Here is a 16,752-nt window from a genome sequence, read left to right as displayed (position 1 = left end):
AAAAATATCAGCTGACATTCTCAGCCAATGAGCACGAAGCTGTGTCGTCAGTCAGTCGTTTCCCATCATGCTTTTGAGTAGCGCAGTCGGTGGAGAGCAACTGCGCTCGACTGCTCAATCCGACACAGCCGCCTCGCTGTCGCGAGAGTTTTTGGGCACACGTCAGCATGAGGTCAGAGCAAGGCGGACGTAACTCGGACACTTTTCTAACCGGCATGCAGCTCGCGGTGATCACCGGTGATCGGTTCTGCGCAGATTTTGTTCATCTCAAACAAGCCTATTCGCTTCTCGTGACCTCTGGATTACGTCACACAGTTCGCTGTTTGGTCAGTACAAGATCCGTATGGAAGGCCATTTCGGCGAGTCTTGTTTTTTTAAATGTTGCTTACGATGTGTTTATGTGGTTGCCAATTCAAAATAATTGAGTTGTTACATGAACACATGATTTTGGTTACATGTGGAATAAAGTATTTTTATCGACTGCAAATCTTCAGTTTCCTCCAAACTCCATTTTGCGATTCATTGCTGTATCATGTCTATTAACCTTATACCGTGTTTCGATCTGAGATCAGTAGTATTGTCAAAGACGGTTTGTGTCGTTTCTTTAATTAAAATCTGATAATACTAGTTAACTTTAAATGTAGTAATTTATTAGTATGGGTCTATATAGGCTAATATATCTTACCATTTAATCTAAAATATTCCCTTCAATGGCGTTTACAGAAGCCAATAAGGAACATAACACGTATGTCTAACTAGACTATATTCATTTACATGAAGAAATAACTACAAACTACAAAGTCAGGGGAAACATTACAGTATTTCAAACTGACTTGACAGAACGCATAGTGAAATGAGACCAGGTGGAACGAAGCGAAGTTAATTGAGTATTGTATTTAATTTAACAGTAAAAAAAATAAACAAAGTAAAACAAAGCTGCGCAAGCGTGGAACAGATCGTGCAGTGTCTTAAATCATCGCACAACTAAATCATCATTTGCGCATGAGCGGTTTCTACAACGTAGTTGTGCGCGTGCGCGAACGGATCGTGCAGGTGGGCGGGTCGTGGGCTGACAGGTACCGCGCACGCAGGGCGGAATGACGGTTTGAGGTCTGCGTGAGGAAGGTTCGTTTTGTTCAAAAAGTACGACTATAAACACTCTAAAATTATACGGATATAGTTTTATATTTAAGTTTGTCAACTGAAGATCATCAAGCAGACGACAGAGTGGTCAAGAAAGCTATTGATATATGTAGAGAACTGCGCAACAACATGATACGATACGAAACGAAAGTAAAAGTAGAATGTTGAGGTAAGTAACACGGTATTGAGAAAAGTTATAAGCTTTCGTGTGGTCATTTCAAAGTTACATTTATTTAAAAGTTATAATATTTGTGTTTTTAAACGTGACTTTAGACTGCGTTTTAAATGTTTGACATTTTAAATACATTTCACAAGCCCAGCGGTTGACGCGGAAGCTTTTCAAGCTAACTGAACATTTTTTTTAACAACAAAGTTCTTTACAAACATTCGTGTATACAATGAAATACAACATAAATATAACAAAAAATTGCACTGTAGGGGGCTATTGTAAATTTACATGAAAATATTGAAGCATTTACACATTTTCAATATTTTAATTGCTTTTTGCTTCTTAGAAAATCGTATTGAATCAATATAAAGCTCAATTTCTTTCTTGAATGAGGTAAAACAGGGTTTTTTACAGGAAAATGTAGATTTATGAACATAACATTTTGCCATTAAAAGAATAAAATAAATTATATAAACCTGATTATGCTCGACTATTCTCCCAAAGACCAAAACAACATAAATTGGTCAAGCTAACTGAACTAGCGAGGTGCCATTAGGTTATGTAAGCATTGAAAACGAAAGAAAGTTAAATGGTTTAAGAATGTTTTTGGGATTTACTTCCGAGTAATATATATATATATATATATATATATATATATATATATATATATCATCTATATAGGATCTAGTTAATTATTTCTTGAAATGTCCTTGAGAAGAAGCACTACCAAGTCTAATTCCCCATGTGCAATAACATATGTTTGAGTCTTCTTGAATGTATGGTCACTTAAAAATAAATACTTATCTTCTTTACTTGTTCTCCTTTATTTCCTTTTTTTATGTGTGTTTTAAAATGTATCCCAGAAGATTTATGTAACTGTTAAGTGTGGACACAGAAAACTGAGAAGAGGACATGGAGAACATGGAGAACATGGAGTGTGAACAGTAAGAGTATTTCACTTAAATGAAAATTCTGTCATGAATTACTAACCCTTATTTTGTATTCAACAAAACAAATACACAATCATTTTTCCTACCATGGTAAGCACTGGAGCCCTTGAACTCTCATTTGCTAACATTGTTTTAAATATCTTTCTTCGTGTTTAATCGAACAAAAAAATGTAAGCAGATTTGGAAAAACTAGATGGTGAGCAGTTCATGACAGAATTTAAATTTTTAGGCGAAACAATCCTTTAAAAAAGAAGGTAGTTTTACATGCCTAGCTTTTTTGTAAACTAAAGAACAAAAGTTTCACATTTATGAAAGAGACGGGTTATGTGGAGTCATTGTGTTTAAGTTGTATTTTTTTCATTAAGGATTAAAGTTGAAGCAATATCTCCACCCCCCTCCTGCCTGCCTCTACAAAATGACCAGTCAATACATCAACCAAAACAACAACTAAGAGACAGAACACCACGCAAAAGAAGAAATAAAAGGTACAATGTTAGAAAACATTATTACAACACAATGTTTAAAGGAACTTAATCTTAAAGAAGGAACTTACATTTCACGTGAATTGTGAAACTAAACATCTGTTTGATTTATAATCTTTTATTTTGCATCTCTTGTATGTCGGCAATCGTTTTTTTAATACTGTTGCCTAAATCGATGCTTTTAAAAAAGAGCCACAAAACACAAGTGAATGACATTAAAGAACTATATATTCAATTAAAAACAATTACAAAATTATTAAAATCTATTTCACAGTTAAAGATTGTTGTTGTATTTACAGTTTACCTCGTTTACTATATTGCTACAACTAAATGCTCATCATAGTTGTATTAACATATTGGAATAAAATGTGTTGGCTATATGAATAGATTAAAGGGGAGACTTTTTTCTACTTTTACACGAATGTAATATAAATTATAGGGGTCCACAGATATTTTAAAATACCACGCTCTACATGCCCAGTTTAGCATATGTTTTGGTGTGTCTCTTTAATTGCAAATGAGCTGCTAGTCTCCACCTCTTTTCAGCAGAAAACGCAGCCAGGGCTGCGCGGTGGGTGGACACATTCAGAACAAGGGGCGGAAATATTATAATAACAACTGCTGCTTACGTTATAAAGGGAGCGATTTCTGAAGCGCGCGTTTCCTCACAGGCTTGCAGAGATAGGCTCAGATAAAAAAAAGTTACTAGTTTGTCATCTTTCACGTTTTCTGAGTTGTCAGATGCACCAGAGACCTGATTTTAGCACTTAAACATGGAAAAAGTCAGGTTTTCATGAAATCACCCCTTTAAGTACATTTACAAAGCCTTCTAGGCTACATTATATGTGCATTATTTTAAAAACAGACAGTGTGTATTATGAATAGGCCTAAGCAGCCTGTGTCTTTGCGAGTGTTGCGTCCACTCTCTTAAAATAGTTCATTGAAAGGTTGTTTTCACGTGGATGGCAGCAAGTGATTTTCTCCATAGGAATTCACTATGACAAACTTATGTATACTTATTTTAAACGCCCTGAACAATGAGCAGGTAAACCCAAATTTCTAACAAACCTTGAACAGTGAACACTTTTGTTAAATGTACCAAACAATTCATTGATACAATATGTTAAATTGTTCTCTGATATCTACATAGAAGGTATGTGGCTTTATTAAGTACCAAAATGATCCAGAAACATGTCCATTTACAACCCCAGGATTTGTCCCTAGAATGTAAAGGTCGGTTGTAACCTTATTCAGAAGGGTTATGAATATTAATGTGAACTCAGAATCGAGCGAAGAGAATCATTATACATTTTTATATGATTATTATACTATTTCATTCGTTTGTTTGTTTGAATTAATATTTGTGTTGTTTTTCTTTCAATATTAATGTTTCTCTTTTATAAAAGGTTGAGATCAGATGAAGCAACATCTCCGGCCCCCTCCTGCACATCTCTACAAAGTGCTCATTCAATGGATCGACCCATAAAATTTCAGGAAAGAACTCAAAATCGAGCGTAAGAGAATCATTATTATTTTTTACATGATTATTATACAATTTCATTCGTTTGTTTGTTTGAATGATTTCTTGTGTTGTTTTTCTTTCAATATTAATGTTTCTCTTCTTTTATAAAAGGTTGAGATCAGATGAAGCAACATCTCCGGCCCCCTCCTGCACATCTCTACAAAGTGCTCATTCAATGGATCGACCCATAAAATTTCAGGAAAGAACTCAAAATCGAGCGTAAGAGAATCATTATTATTTTTTACATGATTATTATACAATTTCATTCGTTTGTTTGTTTGAATGATTTCTTGTGTTGTTTTTCTTTCAATATTAATGTTTCTCTTCTTTTATAAAAGGTTGAGATCAGATGAAGCAACATCTCCGGCCCCCTCCTGCACATCTCTACAAAGTGCTCATTCAATGGATCGACCCATAAAATTTCAGGAAAGAACTCAAAATCGAGCGTAAGAGAATCTTTATTATTTTTTATATGATTATTATACAATTTAATTCGTTTGTTTGTTTGAATTAATATTTGTGTTGTTTTCTTTCAACATAAATGTTTCTCTTCTTTTATAAAAGGTTGAGATCAGATGACGCAACATCTCCGGCCCCCTCCTGCACATCTCTACAAAGTGATCATTCAATGGATCGACCCATAAAATTTCAGGAAAGAACTCAAAATCGAGCGTAAGAGAATCATTATTATTTTTTATATGATTATTATACAATTTCATTTGTTTGTTTGTTTGTTTGAATGGATCGACCTATAGAACTTCAGGAACGAACACAAAATGAAGTGTAAGAATTTTTTTACCTAGTTTCAAGAATGGTAGGAGATTGTAGATTGTGTCTGATCTTTGGATATCTATTTGTATTAAATGTCCGATGTCTGTTAACTAATTACTTGGTCAGCAGCAATAACAACCGCAACTTTATTGTCAAAAACAAATTAAGTAACAGTCTTGAACTTTATTTTAAATGAATGTTACCTTCTCTAGAGTAGTAGCAAAATGGATCTGAAGCGCCAACACTAGCCTAAATTCATGAGACCATAATGCAGTTGCATTGATTTATTTAGCAGATGGTTTATCCAAAGTGACCCATAGTTGAGGAAAACAACAAGCGAATATTCTTTCAAAAGAATATTCATTATTGTGTCTGTTAACGTTTTAAAAGAACAGTTCACACTAGAATTACATTTGTGCCATAATTTGCTGCCATTTTGAACAGTGATAAACTTGTTTACATCCAAGCGTGACTAATTTGCTCAAAAAGTATTTATTTTTGCTCAATTTGTGAATCTCAGTACGATTAACAAATGTATCATAATTATTACTCCAAATGTGTTCTCCAGAAGACATATACACATAAACTGTAATGTTATTCTTGGGTGCACTGTTATATACAAAGTAAGTGCAAACATGACTATTTAAAAAGTAAATTAATGGTTGATGGCTTATCAATAGATAATAATGGTTTGCTTTTTTTGTAAACGTCAATACAGTTTTATAAAGAATGTTAAGGAGGAATTACGAACACATGAAAGTTCATTGCGAAAAGAGGTGATGTCTCCAGATTTGAGGTAAAGTATAAGTGGCACATCTATTCCTTTTTATATTTTTTTACCCGGTTTCACAGACAAGACTAGTCCCAGACTTTTTATATTTCACCTGTCCTAACAGAAAAAAGCATACCTTGACATATCTTAAAATATGACAGTGCCATTGTTTTGTCTCAAGATGCAAACCGGTAATGTTTTTTTTTCCATTATAAAAGTCCCGCAAATATCCTAATTTATATCCTGGCTTAAATTAATACTTCACCCAAAAATGAGTTGTTCCAAAGTTGTAAAAATGTAGTTTTGCTGATGAACACAGAAAAGTATATTTGGAAGAATTCTTATAACCAGACAGATTTTTCCCCCCTTTGACTCCCATAGTAGGAAAAATTACCTCATCTTTTTTTGCTCTTTTGAACATAAAAGAAGACATTTTGAAGAATCTAGGACAGCAAACAGTTCTGGGCACTTTTGACTACCATTGTATTTTTTCCCACTATGGGAGTCACTGAGGGGCAAAATCTGACTGGTTATAAGCGTTCTTCCAAATATTTCTCTCTGTGTTCATCAAAACATAAAATGTATTCAGATTTGGAACAATTCGAAGGTGAATAAATGATGACAGAATTTCCATTTTTAGATGAAGAATCCCTTTTTCTCAATTTCACATCTATTTCCACAGCACATTCTCGGCCACTCTGCTGACAGAGGATCACTACAGATGTTCAGTGTGCACAGAGATCTTTAAGAATCCAGTTTCTATCCCCTGTGGACACAGCTACTGTAAACACTGCATTGAGATCTACTGGAACAAACCAACTCAAGCTGATTGTTATGCTTGTCCTCAGTGCAGAAAGAGGTTCAGAGATCGTCCTGTGTTAAGTGTAAATGTGGCTTTAGCTAAACTGATAGAGGAACTGAAGCGGGCTGGATTTAGTCCTGCTCTTCCAGCTCACTGTTATGCTGGACCTGAAGATGTGTCCTGTGATATCTGCTCTGACATGAAGCTCAAAGCTGTTAAATCCTGTTTGACCTGCTGTGTGTCTTACTGTGACACTCATGTCAGACAACATTACACTGTACCTGCACTGCAGAGACACAACCTGATCCAGGTGAATAAAAACTACATACAAAAAAGCTACTAAATAAATGTTTTAGCAGTTTGTAATTTATTAATTTATTCAACTCCACGTGACCGTGGCATCATTTTAACACTTAATAAGCAATTAATACATTTAATTAATAAATGTGTATAATTAATATAAAAAGTTGGTACGCTGAGCTGATATCATTGCTGCTGCTTTGTCTAGGTTACCATCTCAACACAAGCCAGTGTGGACACCAAAGAGAAGAAAGAGTTTGGAGATGGTAAAATGTACAAAATAATTGAAGAGCTGCGAGAAGAGAATAAAGAATTGAGGGCAAAGCTTTCTGAACCCTGCGTGGTAAAGACATCTCTACGTCATAACGTCAGAAAATAAGCAGAAATAAGCAAAGTATTTCAAACACTGTTTTGATTCTGTTTTGGCCTAGATTGTAAAGAATGAAGAAGCTGAATTTTCTGATCTAGCTGAATATTTCTACAGTGAATTTTCTATTGGTATGTACTGATAAAGGTTTTAATGAATGTTGTAAAATGAATGTTTTTATATTTGTCACTGTCTTTGCATTTTAATTGTTCACATTTTAAATAGTTTGTATTCACTGCATTATTTGAATTCTGCTGTTTTGTCATGCATAGTTTTAACAATTTAGAAATGACATTAACTGTGACTTATGTAGAAAACAGGTAATATTTCTAAAGAAAACTCATCTTGGCAGATGCAAAACTATTCACTCATTCCACATGATTTACAGATTTGCCCAAGGATGTAATCGAGGTTGTCGCTGTTGGTCGTCCTTTGGACCTTGGAATGTTGTATGACTGTCACAATGATTCTTTCACTTCGGGTTGGTGGCCTGCTGTGTTTTCTTTTACTTAAGTGTAAACTGTTAATATTAGTACACTTTTCAGTGATATTTTTAATCAAAAAAGTAGTTCATAGTTCAAGGTGTTAAATAAATGCTACTTTTTCATCCTGAGTTGGTATTTTACTTCTGTAAAGAAAAGTACTATGCACTGTTACATTATCATTAGTTAAATTCACAACCATACATACTACAAAATAGCGTATTATCTACTGACTTACTTTATTTGTCTGAAGTGATAAGAATTGATCTTATATAAGTGAACTGAAGCATTTTTATTTGTTTACAGACACTTTTCTGTGGGTTAATCGCACTGTATCCAACAAGAGAGTATCTCTGGCCAAACTGAAAACACATGTGAGGGTTTTGGAAGATGACTGTCTTCAGGAGAGGTGCAAAGTTTTTGAAATGTCACCTATGTTACGAGTTAGCGCTCAATGCGGAGTGATAAAACTGAGAGGAGCCGCAGGCTTTCTGAATCACCCAGTTCAGTCTGAGCATCAGGACAGAGTTACACTGCACTACAAAACTACCACGAGACTGGATATGATCAGCCAAACACTACTACAGGAAGGAGTGTCTCCATCACTCCTTTATTCAACCACAGCTACACATGTGATCATAGCTGTATGCTACGGAGCCCAAGCCTTCTTTGCGTTTGATAATGAGAGAATCAGCACAGAGAAAAATACAGAAATGGAAGATGTTGTCAACAAGATGATATCCACATTCAGTGTGCAAGACATACAATCAAGCCTCACAGATGCTGAAAAAGGTAACAGTATTTTCTATGACTGTTATGTGTACACTGATGTGGGTGACTGGAAGAGTCCAGTGTCTTTTGATAAAGCAGTGGAGATCTACAGTTCTCTGCCAGAGCTGCTTGGACCTAAAGGCGAGAGGGCAGTTCCTCTGAAGGTCTGGCTTTACCCTCTGAAGAAACTGGACAAGACGCCTGCATGTGCTGCTCTGAGTGAAGTCTTCCTGCTTAAAACAGAGAACATTCTTGAACATCTGAGAGAACAGATCAGGTGGTGTCAAGACATGATAAAAGACTATGATAATCTGAGTGTGTTGACATGGTTTCCAACTTTGACAGAGAAACTTAAAAAGTTTTCAGATCTTCTGCAGGAGTATAAGACAGAATTCCAAAGAAAAATGGCAGACATTATTCAATCCATAAATATCAATGAAGAAGGAGAGAAGATTGTACAAGAACTTATCCACATCAGTGACCAATCTCCCTTCAGTCCAACTAACACACAACGCTGGCTTGCAACTAAAGACATTGAGCTTGTTGTTTTAAATTTGTGCAGAGCAGCGAACATCAGCATTGTGAAATCACAGACGGAGCTTCAGCATGTCTTACATGATTCACAGAAAAGCAGAGTGTTTTGCTTCACTGTTTCTTCGGTAGAGGCTGAAGATTCTTTTCTCACTGCTATGAAGCAGCATGTTATGGTAATGAAAATGCAGACATTGTCCAGAGAAGATTGTTTGAAACCAGAAGATATACTACAGTTACTAAAGTCTGTATGTATCAGTCAGAATGTGGTTTCAGACTTACAGGAGTTTATTGCTACCAAAGAGACATGTGAAGAAACGGACCAAGCCAAATTCCTTGCAGCATCTGTACCAGCTGATTGTAATGGGCACACTGTGCAGTTTTTTTATGATGGCAAGATTGTGAGCAGAAATGTAAAGCTCAATTTAAGTCCAGATCCTGCAGCAATAATTCATGTAGAAGACACCGGTGTGCACATGAAGCAAAAACATCCATCAGACACAAGCCCTGAGAGAATTGTGGTGGAGTACAGAGTTATGAATGATGGTATAAACAGAAATACATGGGATCATACTATTATAGATGCTTCAGCTGTTGGAGAAACCTATACTCTGACAGGTCTGAAACCAAACACACATTATCTGCTGAGATATATGGTCATATACAAGGACTTTATGAGTTACATCAGTGAGAACAGAACCTTCAAAACTTGCAGATTTGCACCAATACCTGGGCAGCCATTTGTCAATAAACTAAACGGAGGCCCTCTCAGAATCACTTGGTTAAAGGCTGAAGCAGATGAAGATTGTCCAGTTCTGCGCTATATGGTTGAGTATAAAGAAGCAGGACTGGAGGACTGGTCATCTGTGCAAACAGAAGGACCTCAGTGTGAATATACTTTAACTACACCTCACAGCACCTGCTATAGAATCAGAGTCTCTGCTGTCTATGAAGACATCACCAGCAAACCCAGTGAAGAAACATCTGTACCTGTGGATGGTGAGATGCATGAAAAACCATGAAACTAACACTTTACTCTTTGTGCAATTATAATTTCTCATGATTCCATTATTCTCTTTAGTCTGGAGAATAAACCTCTCAGAGAGGAAGAGCTCCATCCTCCTAGAAGTGCTGAAACTCCAAACAGAGAAGAAACCAGTAGAGCTGAGAGACTGGACACATGAAGAGAGTGAAGTGAGAGGATTCCTCCAGTGTCTGCCGTACATCTCACAACTCAGGTGAGAGTCTTAAGACCGATTCTAAATCCAACAAACTTGTGTTTAGCTTTGTTGTTGTGTGACACTCCTGTTGGTGTTTGTTGCTGTTGTTCAAGTGAACATATTTAATTCCTCATGTTGTGTGATGTTTGATCAGGGTGACCTGATTCTTTTAGACAAAAAGGCCGTCAAACATGATTAAAGCACTCGATACCTTTTGAAGTAAGAAAACCAAATAATATTAGTCAGTGTTCAGTTCAACAGCTTGTGTGGAAGACACTCAAATCTAGACAGAACAGCAGACAACCGTGCAGATCTTTACTCGTCTTCCTCAAACAGTGAACACATGAATCCTGTTCTGTATCTCATCAGTTTATCATCACAACAGAGGGAATAACAAACGCTTCTTATTCTCAAGTGTATTAAGATGTTTTGCATCATACCTGCTGTAATGTAATGGAGTTGATGTGGAAACTTCTTTTAAAAGAAAAACAGCGTTCATCATCTTTATTATTGATGCTGTTTGTCTCTGAGACTAAATTTGTTGGCACTGTGTAAACAGCATCACTTTTCATTTATATTCTTCAGCGTTGTCCGTGTCGACAGGTAATATCCACTGGTCATCAGTTTCAACAGGTGTGTTGCATGTTTGACCGAGACAAGTGCTGAAGAAGAAGCAGCTTGTTGTGTCCGCTGTCTGAGAAGCATTAACAGTGATGGAAGCAAATAAATAATGATTTCTGTTGCAGCTCGAGTTGTTAAATGTAGAAGATCAAATCATTTAGAGAATTCATTGGGAATCGTTTTGTGGGAACCTCAGGGACATGATGCTGTTCCTGAGGTTTTTACCTGAGGGAGGAGTTCAAGCCGTCCAATCGAAGCGCTTGAGATCAGTGTAGAATGATGCGTTGTATCTGTTTTGGAGAGATGCAGATCAGACTACAGCACAGGTTACACATCTCTGCATAGACTCAGCCGTACCGAACACATGCGCTCTACACACGACTATAAATTGGGTAAAATTACACTGAACCCAGAACAATATCAGTGTTGAAACTTTACACTGTTTCTCAACCCAGTTTTTTACCCATAATGCAGTTGAAGTTTCCTTTCACATGTAAACTAAAGATGATGATGGAAGTGATCACTTACTGTTCTCACTGTATTGCTATCATTAGAGGTGTGTGTAACCAGTGATGGGTGATATGATGTTTAGTCTTTTCTGAATGATAGTTAAAGTCACGTATCCCTTCGATCTGAGTTTCTTCCTGAGGTCTTAATGCTGCTTCCATACTGTAATGATTCTTTCTCATTTTTGGAGTTATTAAAGGGGTCATTCGACATAAAACACATATTATTGTTTGCTTTAGATGAAATACAATGTGTCAAAACAAAATTTAAGTTTTAAAAACACTGTATTTTCCACATACCGAGCATGTTTGTATCTCCTCTTTGCTCCGCCTCTCTGAAACGTGCTGATATTTCACAAAGCTCATCGCGCTGAAAAGCAAGGTGTGCTGTGATTGGCCAGTTCACTAGTGCGTAGTGATTGGTCAAATACTGCACTGACATGTAACGCCTCTTAACATATTCAGAACATCACGTTCCAAAACTACTGGCAGGTGATAAAATGGCATCGATTCTTCCTTATCAATTTGAGCCCGAATCTGATCTGGAAAATGAAGATCAAGCCGATAGACGATACAAACAAGCTCACATTACAGCAGGGAATGGTAACATAATAAATCCTGTGAGAGCTTCGGCCCTTCTTGATCAACCAGTGTTACGTCATGTCTCGTCGAGACTCTACAAAGACAATAAACCCCTTTATAAACACCACATTTGTTGCCTCTAGTTGGAACATAATGACTGATTATTAGGACTTATGTGTCTTTTTTCCACGTTGCGCGCGTGTTTGCATTTGCAGATCACATCAAAGAAACAACAACATCAAATTCAACTTGCGTTAGTCTGTAACAAAGTATTAAAATGAAAATATACTTACCGTCGCCAGACAGTCCTTGTGGAGTTTAAACAGTTGGAATTGCCTCATTTTTTAACAAAAGCTTCCGTGCATAGCCGGTCTTGATCTCTCCCAGGTTTGTGAAGAAATCATCTGTGAAATGCGCTGCACACACTTGAATATTCGGACTGTACTTTTCTGGAACAGTATTGTACATAAACTGTAACCATTTGTTTTAAGTTGCCTCATCCTTTGGAAGGGCAAACAAGAGGCTTTCATCTGCAATGAAACACACAGCGTCTCCGCGACATTTACAAGAACGCCCACCTTACTTATGTTTACATTTGGCCGGTCTTAGTCAAGTCGTGTTACGAGCTGACGTCAATTTGCCGGGCTGGGGTTAAACGAGACGTTTCAGGCAGGTCTGGATGAGCATCGCTTCTAGATAAAATACATATTTTGTTCCTGCACTTACATTTTTGCTATTTTTAGTGTCTAATACATGCATGGGCAATTTATAACACACCAAAGACAAAGAAAAACACCTATTTTCGGCGAATGACCTGTTGTGGAATTTTCTTATTCCTTAATCAAAGTGAGTTTTTTAAACACTTTAGACAAATGCAACACACAGAGAGCATGAGTTACCTTGCAAGGTATTTTATATTGTATTGTCATTCAGTCTGCATCACAAGCATGGTGCAGACAGAAGGCCCCTACCTGTTCATTTACAGGGGCTTTTATATCAATCATACATGACCCCAACATGACACCCCTTCTTCTCCCCTCCCTTGAGCAAGAACGTATCTTTGGTAACACAAATGTGTCGCCATCCCTTATCTTTACCAGAACCTCTTGGTCTTTGCTCAAGGGCAAGGGAGCTGAGTGGTCTGCCACGTAGCAAAACATTTCTCAGGAATTTAAGAACAACAAGATAGACAGTCTTGAATCAATTTTTACAGAGATTAGCATGAAGAAACCCACGTCATGAAAATTTCCATCACAGACCCCTTTAAACCTATATCGCTGAGACTGAGATTAAATTTGTGGAAAAACAAGTTCACTTTTCATTCTGTTTAGTCTCGAGTGAATTTTTCATAGATTCAGTACTTTATGTGTAAATAATACGTTGCTTTAGTAACATGTACATGTGAAATCTGTGAGGAAAAAACACTTTTATATACATATATTCATGTTATGACTATAATCATCTGTTTTATGCCACATTCTCTAACAAGACTTTCTCGTTTTGTATTACTTAATAAAAAAGAGACCATTTAACATACATGCAAGGATGTTGATGCACTTTGTTGAAGAGTTTTCTCTTGACCTGCTAAGTAAAAGCAAAGACACACTACTGTAAAATTACTTTTGCTCTGTCCTGTAAAAAAACATTTAAAACTGAAGTGTAATTCTACAGCCCAGATACCAGACTTCACACTTCTGTTGTCTCTTTTGTCATCACTAACAGAATCTTGTTTGCTCTGTTTAGATTTATTAAACCATCAAGTGAATCATCTGAACTGTGGGAAAACAGAAAAAAATTATTTATACTGGATTTGTGTCTGCAAGCAGCTCTCTGTCAGAAAGAGACCATAGAAACAACTGTGAAGATGCTGCTGTCAACTGTGAATTATGAGAAATGTGATTTTCTACTGGATCTGTGTTCACATGTGAAGAACTATGAGAGTGAAACAGGCAGAAGTGTCCCACCAGCATTACAGTCAATATATCATCAGTCATCTCCTGAAGTCTGGATCATAAACCTCTCAGAGAGAAAGAGCTCCATCCTCCTAGAAGTGCTGAAACTCCAGACAGAGAAGAAACCAGTAGAGCTGATAGACTTAACTGATGAAGAGAGTGAAGTGAGAGGATTCCTCCAGTGTCTGCCGTACATCTCACAACTCAGGTGAGAGTCTTAAGATCGATTCTAAATCCAACAAACTTGTGTTTAGCTTTGTTGTTGTGTGACACTCCTGTTGGTGTTTGTTGCTGTTGTTCAAGTGAACATATTTAATTCCTCATGTTGTGTAATGTTTGATCAGGGTGACCTGATTCTTTTAGACATAAAAGGCCTCAAACACGATTAAAGCACTCGATACCTTTTAAAGTAAGAAAATCTAATAATATTATTCAGTGTTCAGTTCAACAGCTTGTGTGGAAGACACTCAAATCTAGACAGAACAGCAGACAACCGTGCAGCTCTTTACTCGTCTTCCTCAGACAGTGAACACATGAATCCTGTTCTGTATCTCATCAGTTTATCATCACAACAGAGGGAATAACAAACGCTTCTTATTCTCAAGTGTATTAAGATGTTTTGCAGTATACCTGCTGTAATGTAATGGAGTTGATGTGGAAACTTCTTTTAAAACAAAAACAGCGTTTATCATCTTTATTATTGATGCTGTTTGTCTCTGACACTAAGTTTGTTGGCACTGTGTAAACAGCATCACTTTTCATTTATATTCTTCAGCGTTGTCCGTGTCGACAGGTAATATCCACTGGTCATCAGTTTCCACAGGTGTGTTGCTTGTTTAACCGAGACAAGTGATGAAGAAGAAGCTGCTTGTTGTGTTCGCTGTCTGAGAAACATTAACAATGATGGAAGCAAATAAATAGTGATTTCTGTTGCAGCTCGAGTTGTTAAATGTAGAAGATCAAATCATTTATTTAGAGAATTCATTGGGAATCTTTTTGTGTAAACATGATGCTGTCCCTGAGGTTTTTACCTGAGGGAGGAGTTCAAGCCGTCCAATCGAAGCGCTTGAGATCAGTGTAGAATGTTGCGTTGTATCAGTTTTGGAGAGATGCAGATCAGACTACAGCACAGGTTACACATCTCTGCATAGACTCAGCCGTACTAAACACATGCGCTCTACACACGACTATAAATTGGGTAAAATCACACTGAACCCAGAACAATATCAGTGTTGAAACTTTACACTGTTTCTCAACCCAGTTTTTTACCCACAATGCAGTTGAAGTTTCCCTTCACATGTAAACTAAAGATGATGATGGAAGTGATCACTTACTGTTCTCACTGTATTGTTTTCATTAGAGGTGTGTGTAACCAGTGATGGGTGATATGATGTTTAGTCTTTTCTGAATGATAGTTAAAGTCACGTATCCCTTCGATCTGAGTTTCTTCCTGAGGTCTTAATGCTGCTTCCATACTGTAATGATTCTTTCTCAGTTTAAGATTATTAAACTTATATCGCTGAGACTGAGATTCAATTGATCTTTGATAATTCAGTCTTTCTGAATCTGTGTCAATAAAATAAATTGTTTTAAATTAACAGTTAAAGGACAAGAAGTAAATCACTCAACCTTTGTTGCACATGAACTGAATAATCCAAACGACAGCATCTATCCAATAAACAGAAATAGACGATTTCTTTGTCATTATTATACTCTTAAATGAATAACACATCAAATATCAACTGTTACTGAACTGATCATTGAATGGGACTCGGTCACTCCAGTTGTCAAAGACTTTTTTAATAAGATATCATTTATTTAAATGAGGAATCACACACAGTATCTCATATTATCCTGCACTGGACAGTAATGTGATAATAATGTGTTTCTCCACAGATTTACTTATGTTTTCTATGAGAAGAGAGAATCTGCTGTTCAGTTTCTGGTGAATCTGTTCACTGCAGCATCAGAGTTTGACACAAATAAAGAAGAAAAATACACTGAACTATTAACATCTGTGTTCAGCTACACAACTTTCCCCTTTGATAAATATTATTATGATGAAGAAGATGATGAGTTTCAGATTGATCAGTGTGATTTTCTACTGGATCTGTGGTCACATGTGAAGAACTATGAGAGTGAAACAGGCAGAAGTGTCCTACCAGCATTACAGTCAATATATCATCAGTCATCTCCTGAAGTCTGGATCATAAACCTCTCAGAGAGAAAGAGCTCCATCCTCCTAGAAGTGCTGAAACTCCAAACAGAGAAGAAACCAGTAGAGCTGAGAGACTGGACACATGAAGAGAGTGAAGTGAGAGGATTCCTCCAGTGTCTGCCGTACATCTCACAACTCAGGTGAGAGTCTGAAGACCGATTCTAAATCCAACAAACTTGTGTTTAGCTTTGTTGTTGTGTGACACTCCTGTTGGTGTTTGTTGCTGTTGTTCAAGTGAACATATTTAATTCCTCATGTTGTGTAATGTTTGATCAGGGTGACCTGATTCTTTTAGACATAAAAGGCCTCAAACACGATTAAAGCGCTCGATACCTTTTAAAGTAAGAAAACCAAATAATTTTAGTCAGTGTTCAGTTCAACAGCTTGTGTGGAAGACACTCAAATCTAGACAGAACAGCAGACAACCGTGCAGCTCTTTACTCGTCTTCCTCAGACAGTGAACACATGAATCCTGTTCTGTATCTCATCAGTTTATCATCACAACAGAGGGAATAACAAACGCTTCTTATTCTCAAGTGTATTAACATGTTTTGCAGTATACCTGCTGTAATGTAATGGAGTTGATGTGGA

At 36.7% G+C, this 16,752-nt stretch overlaps 1 protein-coding gene across 1 annotated transcript in view; it reads left to right on the top strand.

The window, feature by feature from the left end:
- Positions 1–998: 998 nt before the first annotated feature.
- LOC306908601 (uncharacterized protein) overlaps positions 999–16,752 on the top strand; it is a 78,452-nt gene continuing 62,698 nt past the window's right edge. Inside the window, exons 1-16 of the mRNA XM_079481631.1 lie at positions 999–1,312; positions 2,176–2,256; positions 2,628–2,747; positions 4,151–4,258; positions 4,378–4,485; positions 4,605–4,712; positions 4,831–4,938; positions 5,756–5,833; positions 6,492–6,921; positions 7,120–7,254; positions 7,343–7,409; positions 7,667–7,759; positions 8,067–10,061; positions 10,144–10,300; positions 13,735–14,151; positions 15,840–16,301. Of these exons, the coding sequence (XP_079337757.1) occupies positions 2,225–2,256; positions 2,628–2,747; positions 4,151–4,258; positions 4,378–4,485; positions 4,605–4,712; positions 4,831–4,938; positions 5,756–5,833; positions 6,492–6,921; positions 7,120–7,254; positions 7,343–7,409; positions 7,667–7,759; positions 8,067–10,061; positions 10,144–10,300; positions 13,735–14,151; positions 15,840–16,301 (4,418 nt within the window). The 5' untranslated portion in view covers positions 999–1,312; positions 2,176–2,224. The remainder of the gene's footprint in view (positions 1,313–2,175; positions 2,257–2,627; positions 2,748–4,150; positions 4,259–4,377; positions 4,486–4,604; positions 4,713–4,830; positions 4,939–5,755; positions 5,834–6,491; positions 6,922–7,119; positions 7,255–7,342; positions 7,410–7,666; positions 7,760–8,066; positions 10,062–10,143; positions 10,301–13,734; positions 14,152–15,839; positions 16,302–16,752) is intronic.

This window comes from Barbatula barbatula (assembly GCF_947034865.1).
Source record: "Barbatula barbatula genome assembly, chromosome: 19".
NCBI lineage: Eukaryota > Metazoa > Chordata > Actinopteri > Cypriniformes > Nemacheilidae > Barbatula > Barbatula barbatula.
The sequence above is the reverse complement of the archived record's forward strand: the minus strand, read 5'-3'. Positions and strand labels throughout refer to the sequence as shown.